Source organism: Erigeron canadensis, chromosome 1 (assembly GCF_010389155.1).
Source record: "Erigeron canadensis isolate Cc75 chromosome 1, C_canadensis_v1, whole genome shotgun sequence".
NCBI lineage: Eukaryota > Viridiplantae > Streptophyta > Magnoliopsida > Asterales > Asteraceae > Erigeron > Erigeron canadensis.
In genome coordinates, this window is record NC_057761.1 from 32,151,287 (window position 1) to 32,162,757 (window position 11,471).

The 11,471-nt window shown below is 31.8% G+C and overlaps 1 protein-coding gene across 1 annotated transcript; it reads right to left on the bottom strand.

Annotated features, from left to right (window-relative positions):
* Window positions 1–6,376: 6,376 nt before the first annotated feature.
* Window positions 6,377–10,061, bottom strand: LOC122585460 (amino acid transporter AVT1C-like). The gene is made up of 12 exons (XM_043757589.1): window positions 9,883–10,061; window positions 9,376–9,671; window positions 9,023–9,237; window positions 8,896–8,919; window positions 8,390–8,570; window positions 8,088–8,310; window positions 7,810–7,945; window positions 7,454–7,473; window positions 7,160–7,305; window positions 6,887–6,930; window positions 6,604–6,666; window positions 6,377–6,472 (listed from the first exon to the last, which is right to left on the bottom strand). Exons 1-12 carry the CDS (start codon window positions 10,059–10,061, stop codon window positions 6,377–6,379), a joined length of 1,623 nt encoding a protein of 540 aa, XP_043613524.1.
* Between the last annotated feature and the right edge of the window lie 1,410 nt (window positions 10,062–11,471).

Below are 11,471 nucleotides of genomic sequence, written 5' to 3' on the forward strand. Positions count from 1 at the left end.
CTATAGGTTACCGGTCACCAATGTTTTTTCCTTAAATTTTATAATATGTGGCTTGCCGAGGTGGAGCTTTGACCCAGATTTTTTTAGTTATCAATTAGCTTGAGTGAATTTCCACAAAAATCAATCATTTTCTCCAAGAACCCTAAAATTAAACTTTTGGGGATTTTAAAATTGATTGACTAGGAAGTTAATTATCTCCATATTCCCGTCTTCTTGAACTCAACAATTAACATGGCTCCAGAAGTTTGCAGCGAGCAGCACTCACCTCAGCAACTAGACGACGATGCGTTTTTGTATTGGAACTTGGTAGGGAAGAAGAAGAAGACATCCAACGAGCAAAGCAAATGAATTTTGTGGTTTAATTTTCTAAACTTTGTCAGTAAGGTAGAATCAATTATAGATATGATGGATTTTTTATAATTTTTTTAAAGATATATATAAATATAGTAAAATATTGTCAAACAAAATATGAATGTTGTAACAGCCGCCTTATAAATATTCTAATTAAGTTTCTTAAATCGTACTTTCGCCACCTGAACGGCCAGACAGTTCAATTTGATTAAGTTCTTGATGTACTTTAGACGTAAAATATGTGCTTATTTGAAGGTCAATTTGATCTTAAATCTTGGTTTATGTGACGGATTATGAATTAATTCGATAAAATATGAAGGTTCGGTTCATAAATGTCCATGTCCATAATTGTCCTAGTGCAAAATGTTCACAAATAATCCCTTGAAAATACCTAGTGCATTCAATTGGGAAAGGTATAAATAGAAAAGTGTAGTGTGAGAGAATTCACTATTCATTCATCACTTCCAAACACCACTCTCTCACTAGAAACACATAGTCAGGCTCTCCACCACCATTTTCACACACTAAAAAAAATCACCATTTTGATTTTGGGTTGGTTAAGTGAAATCATTTGTACTTTTGGGTTCCTTGTGACGATCAAAACACCCTTTTCTAGAATCAAATCGCAGGTAATAACAACATCTTTTGAGAATTTGATCAAAATAAAGGTGTACTTTTTATGTTCTTGTTCTTGATGATTTGGTTCGATTTTTGTTAAGAAATCATGTTAATAATCAATGGGTTTGTGTCTAAATGTGTTTAACATCATTTTGGTGAACAAATTCGGGTCATAACGTGATTAAATTGCAAAACCCATTTTTGAAATATGAACAAAACTTGTTCTTGAAGCCACCAAGTGTACTTGTGACATTTTGATCTTGAAAACTGTTAAAGTGATAAGGAAATTGTGTTATTACGTTCGTATATACTAGTACTACATCCTAACTCGTCCCGAATTCGATTTAGAACATCAAAGATTAAATTCTTGGTTGTTTTGGGCTCGTGAGGTGTTCTTGAGTTGCTACTGTTGTTGCTCGTTGTTGTTGTGTTTGAAGTGTGGTTCGGTCTTGGTTCATATAGGGGTAACTGATCTAATGATCGGTTTTGCTCAATCCAATGATCTTGAACTAGAATTAACCGTGTACCCTTATCCTTATCTTTGTATCATTAATACGATCCTGACTTTGTACATGAAACGATCTTGTGCCAAACCTAGGACGATCTTGTGCCAGCATCTAGGGTGATCTTGTACTCAATAAACCCTAGGACGATACTGATCCTTGTGTCTCTTAAAACGATCCTGAGCTAGTCTACCAAAACGATCTTGAGCCTTGCCTACTGAAACGATCTTGAGCCTGAGTGATCATGAAACGATCTTGAACCAATGCAACCATGAAACGATCTTGATCAAGCAAGTGGGACGACCTTGAGCCAGCTTATGATACGATCTTGGACTTCAAAACCCTAAAACGATCTTGCACCTATAACTTATCATACTTAAACTTCAAATGATCTAATCATGTACTTAATCACCGAATCAATCCTTAGCTTCATTACCATTTGATTAAGTACATCCAAGACTACATTTTGGTACCAAAGCTAGTTCATAAAACGATCCAAAACTAAACGTTCAAATGTGCAAACCCTAATTGAGATCTCTAACAAAGTTGTGAACAATTAATTAGTTATAATCATGATTGTGTGTGTTCCAAGGCGTACAAAACGAGTTCAATTCGAGTACTTAAAGTTCAGTTCGAGTCAAAACGTTTTCAGTTCATTAAAGACCAAATCATCGGATCATCAAGAACATTTTGTGATTAATTAATCACCAAGTCTAATATATGTGCGTATTATGTGATCAACAACGTGTACTTAGGTTTCGGTCAAGGTGTGCTTGGATTTTGATAGATATAATCTACCTACCTCTGTGCTTGTTCTCTGTGCTCAATAACTGTGCGTGTACTAGATCACTGTGAGTTCACTTACCCCCTTTTTGTACATTTTGTTCAAGTTCTTTATCGGGGACTGAAAAGCATGAAAAACTATTTTGTAATTATATATATATATATATATATATAAATATATATATATATATGTTCATGAACTGTTCTACGTACTATTATATGATCGTATGAAAATACTTATGAAATATCCTCTAAAGTGTATTTAGATCTTGAATGGGCAGGATCTAGAATGCATTCATATTGCTATACATGTCCGCTATTATGTACTTACTGATCTATGTATGAGTACTGTTTTTACTGCTATCAATTCATATCCCTCAGTTGAGGGAATGAACCGTAGGTAATCATGGACAGCTCTGTTAGGGTAGGCCCACCCTCATTCTCTACAGTTCTGGAGGATGCATATTATCTGTACTTGTTCTGATCTAGATCATATATTTAGATTACTTGTTTACGTGAGCTTACTAGTATATTATTTTCATCTTTGGCCAATCGGGTTAGCAGTAATTATATACATACATATAAAGTACATTACTTGTTCTTAAACTGGTTTTGCTATTACGAAGTACTTTTGATAAACGTACTAATCTTATGACTTGTTCTTATTATACATATCATTATTATTATGTATACCTATTAAGTACTTTATGTGAATCTCACCAACTACTTTCGTAGTTGACCCCCTTTTGAACTTACATGCTTTTCAGGCTAGGCTATTAGATCCTTTAGCATAGGAGTCTTCCTTCTCTAAGCTCATCCCTTTGGCGATCGTTCGTACGTCCAAGATTAGTAGCTGTGAAGATTTCCTTTTTGCTCAATTCAGTTCAAGACTTGGTTCTGGAAAGACAATTGTTCTGTCTTTCTTGATATTGACTATTCCGGGGTATATCTCATGTTCTGTAATAACTTATGATACTTCTTATCTTTTAATGTTATTGGCTGTGTTTGAACTTGTACTGTGCGTGCTTGTGCTTATCTGTGCATCCCGTATATTCCGCTTTAGTGGGGTGTTACAAATGTCCCATGTAAGATAAATCCTATGTGGCAAATTTATAAAATAGGTTAGCCTTTTTTAGAGGCTCTAGAATCATTCGGTTTCCTACTGTTTTAATAATTATATAGATATAATGGAAGACATAATTGTTTAAATTCTTAACAAAATTTGTATAAGCAAATAAACGACGTTACTTAATGAGCCGAAAGTATATATATATATATATTAGTCCTAATACTCGTACATTGTACGGTAGCTATATAGATTGTATCATAAAGAAATTCGAATATGCCTCATACATACATGATTCGTGAGTACGAAATAAATTGTGGTTAAAGTAAATCGATGATCGAAGCTAAATTATAATATACAATTTTGATAAATATAATATATATTTAGACATTTAGTTAGAACTAGATTTTAGGCCCGTGTCCAACACTGGACACGGGCTTTACGATATTATCAATTTTAGTTTTTCATACATTCGAGTCATAAAAGCTTATAAGTAGAAAGATATACGGTTCTATACTTTGCAAGTTGTAGTAGTACAATAATTATAGGTTCGTCACTGTCATTATTAGCTGAGACATATTGATGGAATTGTTTGTCGTTGTCATTCCACAAGGCACATGCTATAATGATTTCACTATAATAGAATTTTTTGAAACCGGTTGTACTCATAATGTGATATTAATTAAGAATTAAAATATAAACATACCTGTGATCATGTACTTGACATTCAAGTATATGTACTTGACTATGATACGAACCCATAACACGCATAAGTTTATTTTCAATCACATGTCCTATGATAATTAGCTAACAAGTAGGATTGTTTTCATATTCTTTGAAAACAATTAGGACTATTGATTTGAGTGACAATTGTAACTCCAAACATTAATACGCAAAACTAATATATAAAAAATAAGAAAATTATGTACCTTTTTTTTATTGAGAAATAGAATGAATTTAAATGGAGTTCATATTCATTTAGATTTAGTATTCAAGTAACCTTCTGTTGTAAATCGTGTTTTGTTATGTGATTGTCCCGTCTTCTGTGATTCCTATTGTGTTTAGGATAAGGATGTTGTATATTGTCATCTGTTATTATGTTTGGGATATGTATCTAGAGTTCAAATTGTGTTTATATTAAATATTCAACTAAATATTAGTATTTATAATTTATAAAAATCTAATATAATATTTGTTAATAAGTCATTAGGTTTTGAAATAATTTTTATAAACAATATTTCATATATTGAATTTTTTTTAATTAATTAAATGATTATAACTTTTAAAAAGTTTATCAAGTTATGGCTAAAAATAAATATAAATCAAGTATTCATGGCTAAAAAGTGTAAATTATTGATGGAAAACAAAAAAGTGTAAATTAATGAGACTTTTTCTACAAATTAATATAAATTATAATATAATAATATATTTAAATAATGATTATTATGATTTTTAATTTATATTAATCGAAATGATGACATAAGCGAAACTCAATTTGATGAAATTGAGTGATTTAATTGGTTAATAAGTCATTAGTTCAACTTTCTTATAGTATATATTAACATTTTGGATATTTTTTAATTTTTTAAAACCACATCAAAATCGGAACTTGTAAGCATAATTGATGATGACAAATAGCCTTGTGATTACAGATCGTAAACTCAAAATTTTGAAGTTTTCATGTTTAATAAGTTATTAATGAGAAAACAATCAATCAATAAGATTATAATGTCTTTTGTATTAATAAGTCAAGAGTTAGAGTTTATATATATGTCTAATAAGAAAATTAAATTTATATACAACTAAAAAAACTAATTTAACAAATTTAATAAATTAAAAGGACACGTGTCGATCAAGAATTATGTCACGTGTCGTTTCAAAAACATGTTATTTCTGCTTTAGTTTTTTGGTATATATATATATATATATATTTGTTAAACTTCTAATGCAAATAAAATAAAATAAACTCATATATATAAAGATTAAAATTCATCTTGAATAGTAAAATTGTTGCACAAACACAAGTTGATGAATATATTTCTCAAATTTCGAAGTTTTTGAATTTTTAATTTGTAAAAGTATAAATCTTTAATTATCATGGTAGTGGGTAGTGACGCTTATATATCCAACAATTATTAAAAGTCTAATAATGATGTATTTGAATATCTTAAAATCTGATGGGCTAATTATCTAATGCTTAAACTTTAGTTTGTGGGCTTATGTATTAATATAAACTAAAACTCTGCTGCCCATATCCATTTGATGCTATGGGCCTACGCCCATCTGGCCCAGTAGCAAGACGGGCTTTGAATACAGTAATACTTACCGTCAAAGTTCTCTATCTTATATATTTGATTAACGTAAAGTAATTTCGTCATTTATTAGGACTTGTTGAGTTAGTGTATAAATATTATTCTATCAACAACCTCGTGTTTCACACGTGATTTAAATGTAATAATGTTTCAATTTCCTGCTATTAGTTTCATTTTGGGGGGCCTAGAATCTAGATGTATTCTGTGATCTAGTGACAGAAGGTAATTGGCTACACCCAAAATGTAGTGACGTTATTACAGATTTCCCAAAATGTAAGATATTAGATTAGATATTTAGATCTGGAGTTAAGTATTAGCAAGGATGTTATGAATATCGACAAGAGGCAGATTTCCCCAAATTAAAAGAGGAAATGGTGGGCCTCTTATACTTTATTCGTACAGATTTCGGTACTTTATTAAACTGGCTAAGATGAAGACCCGAAATATGACACACACACATATATATATGCCCCTAAAACTTTGTTCAACATTTTGGAATTCCTATGCAAAGCTCTGATCATGATCATATCATGTTGCCATATTGCAATCCCGGATAAGGGAATTCGAAATCAGATACTTAGATACATACTCCATTCGTCGAACGTATCGTAAACGGCTTAAAGAGGACTGACTAAAAATGTTTTGTTAAGATAATCTTGAAGATAACGATAACTAACGCTATCTATTTCAAAAACTTTTCAACAAAATGTCTTACAGCTCCATTACACAAGTGTTAGAAATAATTATAGAAATTGTTCAATGATTTCATATAAGGATGTGTAGGTTCCGAAAACTGCTGAGACCAGGCCAACTATGATAATTAATGCGCAAAACGATACCTACCAACCAAACAAGTAAATAGAAGAGTAAGAGTAAGAACTAGCTATAGATTATTCCCTTGAAGTTATTTGTCTCCAAATGGGTCGTTTTTTAATATTGAATGATCAAACAGTAAGAACACTTTTATTACCTGAAAGCGAGTTACATCTCCTTTAACGATGCGTAGAAAGCAAACACACGGAAATATCAATGACTGAAACAATAGAAGTCAAATTAGTTCATGTCATAAAATATGTGAATATCAGAACTACTTTTTACTAGTAAAGTTGAACTTGTAGAATTGGGACTAATTGAAAGACAATACAGATTTCACTCTTTGTAAGACATATGTTGTATTGCCTGTTAATTGTTCAGGGGTCTCAAGAGGGTAAAAGCAGAAAACTGATCAATTGGGAGGAAAAATAAGAGCTTACTACTAGCATTGTCAGTAAAGATCCGATCAACGACATTACCAGGCCTGTAAAAAACATTGGTGAACAATGAGAACAGTGGATCCACAATGGTAAGAATCCATTGTGCTATCAGAAATGTGCATTCTTTAAAAACAAATCTAGCGATTAGCTTTAAAAACCATCTTTGTGAACTGATTTTTTTAATGTAAATGCAAAGATTATACCTCGTATGCATACAAAACCAATAGAAACGAATATGCATAATATGAATCGACAAATAAGGTTGGAACTCACCAAAGAAAGGGATGGTGAGGGCCACGAGCAAAGTAGACATCACCAACGTTGTTCTGATGAGAAAGGAGTAAACTTGAGACCCCAATTGGTTTGATGGCATCAGTTCCTCGAGACTCTCAGCCACCGGAGCTATAGTTAAAGCATATGTGATTCTAATTGTTAAGAGAATACAATCTATTTTTCACTGCAGTTTTATACTATAAATGGTTTTAGAAGCATGTTTATAACTCAAATTACATGGGTGCAGATACATATACAGAATCAAAACGTTGTATTTAATAAGCAAAAGGATATTTGGTAAACGGATTGATTACCTGCACAAGAACGAATGACAAGCATGAGTACAAAAAAGTTCAGAAAACTGAATCTCCAATTTTTTAGTACATGAAACAAATTAAATATAATCATTTAGCATAAAAAGGTATTTCAACCGTGTAGATCATCTATTTTGAATCCGAAACTGAAAATTTTAACTATGTTCATTGTTTAGCCTACAAGTTTCCTTTTTCTGTCATCATAAACGACAACATATGCCTTTTATAAACAAAATGTGTACAGAAGTTTAATGAAATTAGGGTGTTACTTTTAAAATGAACTTCATGAAAGTTTAATAACCCGAGAAAGCAGGTTATACATTGTAGTTAGCGTACCGTAGCCCATACTGCAATTTTGGAGGCAAGAAAATTCGAAGGTAGGTTGAGAGTGAACTGTGATTCTATTGATTCACCAAACATCACGTATCCCATTATGGCAACGCCAGCATAAAGAAGAGTGCATATGGCAAAGCTTCAATAAACGGAGTTCAAAAACATAAAACTACGTAAGTTACGCATCATAGATATACATGATTATCATGCTCGTTCAACCAAGATAAAACTTGTCACATTGTACAATGTATTTCCGAGTCAATAAAAAGTCTTTAATTTACCTGGCTAAGAGAACTAAAGGATATTGACTTTGGTTTTCCATGGACATATAGATGTTAGGAAGAACAGCATGCCCTGCATAGCAATAACCATACAGGCCGATAGCCACAGGCAATGTGGAGAGGTTCATTGTCTTGGTACTTGCTGTCTCAAAGCCAACTTTATCCACCAAACCAACCCAATATAAGCAAATGACCAAAAGAACCGACACCAGAACTCCCCCGGCTGAATACACATATAGTTAAAGGTTAAAACTCATACAGGTCACAAACTATTAAGATACCTTACTTTATTTTAGACTAACCGGATATGTAACTGAGTACACTCATGTCACGAAGCCAAACTGTTGGAAGCACAGCAAGAGTGACCATAACAGCAAACAAATAGTGCGAACTTAGGTGATATCCTCCAAGCCTTAGATATGCATTTGGAAATAAAGAAGATAGATTATCACCCTCCAAGATTAAATATTCAACACATGCTGCCTGCATTGTTTTAGATAGTGCTCTGATTAAAACATAAGTTGGAATGCAGTTAAAACATACAAAAGATACATTCACTATGCCTGGCCAACATTTTTACTTCCAGATGCTTTGTGAATGACATATGTAAGGTACTAATTATAATCTTAGGGACAAGGCAAAATACAATTAACCCAAAACTTTCATGGGGTATCATGGAAGGTAGCACAAAATCGATGCTTTTCTTGTACTAAATTGTGAGATGTACAGATAAACTCTGTAGATTTAACACAATATATGACTTAAAGCAACAAATTAAACAATGAATCAGCTTTACGTATATACTTACATACAACTCCACGTACAAAACTATCTGCAACAAGAATAAAAAAGAAGCAAGGTTAATAACCTAGATAACAGTCAGACTTGAATAAAATGAAAGATATATACAACAGTCTGATATTAATTGAACTTACAGAAATGACAAGACGCCCGGTTTTGCCAAAGGCCACCTCACCAATATCAGGGTAAGTCTTAAGACCAGGTCGACTGTCTAAGCAGTAGCGGAGAAGAATACCAGTGTATAATGATAGAACACAAAAGATGAATAATATAGACAATCCAACCCATCCACCTTGTTTCACTGCGTACGGAGTAGAAAGAAGTCCTACTCCACAAAGAAGATTCACCCCTACATGAAAATATCATTGAACGGAAATCACTATAATGCCAATAGCCAATAAAAGCGTTCTAGTATAACTAATTTGAGCAGATTATGTAGCAAAAGGGTAAGTTTTTTTTATAGTAAGTTTGAAACAGTAATATATACCATTAATCACAGCTTGGCTGAACGAACTCTTTCTAATATTAAAAGATTTCTGATGATGTGATAACTTTTTCGTTGACAAAGGATGAAGTGAAGGATCGGAACTAGTATGAACTTGTAGTTGTTGGTTGTCTGCTTCGGACGACAACAAAGGTTTGTCCAAACTTGTGATAATCTTCGTGGTGTGTCTATTTTTAGGCGAGGCCGAAATGAATGAACCACTTGATGGTGATAAAGTAGGAGATCCCAGAAAAGTCAGACTCCGAGATGCTACACTACCATAAAGATCCATTGACTTCCTGAAACATCATAGTCGAATAAAATAAGTAAATGAATGAAAACTCTAATAGATTTTTTGTGTAGAAATTATCATCCCATTTTGTTGGTAGACCATTAATCATGTTTGACGCATTTTAATTGCTATAACCAACATTAAAGATTTCAACTTTAACGGATCTCAATCCAAATTTTTCCATATTTTATTGAAAAAAAGAGAGTGTATATATATACCTGTAACTTTGAGGCCATGATACGTCTGCAGAATTGAAATCCTTCCCATCATCTTCCTCTTCAACTCTATTGAGATCCTTATCATCCTCATTTCCATTTCCATCTTCTTCGAAATCCTTATATTCCTCTTCATTGTCACTCTCTACTTGAAATATGCATTCAGATTCCGGATTCGCCATATATATCTATATATATATCCTCACTCAGCAACCTACCTTTGAAAATCTTCAAAACCTAAAACATCAATAAAATTCAAACCACATAATACATATATATTCACTATCTAATCATGTAAAGTTGTGCAGATTCATATTTGACACAATACTTATTGAGGGGCCGGAATCAAATAAATAATTATCTAGGGGGTAAATTTGCAAAAGATACCTTAAATACACTATACCTTTTTTTTCACAAGATTGGAAAAAGTCAGGATTGTAACTACGTCCACGGAAATTTGGATCAAATTCAAAATTACACTAAAATTAAGGGGGGAAATCATTCGTTTTTCTCTCCTCATATATATAATTGTGTGACAGTGGCTTAAACTGATCACACCAATGCATCCAAAACACATAAATCGAATCATACCATTTTTATCTAATTTGATACGGATACTGTAATTTGAATTGTAAATTTCAAATATGCAATCACAAAAAATGCAACAATTTGGTTGTGTTTGTATACATGTATGCATGCAAATACATATTTGTTACTCTAGAAGATTGAATTAGGTGCTGAATTTTGTTATGATTAAATACTTTTAGAATCGAATTGCATATGCATGCAACACTGAGAGCGAGAATCCTTTGATAAGTTAATCAGGAAAGAGTGGTATTTTGTTGATGCATATATATATATATATATATATACTAGTGTTCAGATCCGTCAGATAGTCTCAAAATATATTAATCAAAATTAAAAAATTGGTCAAATATATTAAATATATATACCAAAATCAACTTGGAAATTTGTCTGCTGAATAGTCACCCCATCGTCAAAATACTCCAAAAATTATCCGCCCAAAGAAGAAACATACGAAAATTAACTCCATATAAATATTGATTCAAATTTACCCCTTTTTTTCAACTTTAGTTAAATAAAAAATTTACAGTTTCTTCTATTTTAAAAGTGTAAACTATAGAAAAATATAATTAATTATTTTTAAATTAGGTTAAAGTGTAAATTGATAATGAAAAATCAAAAGGTGTAAGGTGTAACTTGGTGATGGGAAACCAAAAAGTGTAAATTAATTGTTTTACAATGCGGTTAAAGTGTAAATTGATGATGGAAAACCAAAAATGTAAATTAATTTAGATTAATATTAAAAAATTAGAGGATTAATAGGGAGAAGGGATTTGACTCAAGGAGGTGAAGTAGGGTGTCAAATGTACCCCCAACCCCCTCTTTTATTGTTCTTATTATTATTGTTCTTATTATTATTGTTGTTGTTATTATTATTATTGTTATTGTTATTATTATTATTATTATTATTATTATTATTATAGATAGATAGATAGATGGGGAATATCAGTCAAAAAGTATAATTAAAGTACGTAGCTATGTTATACTACCCTTCTATATATGTAATG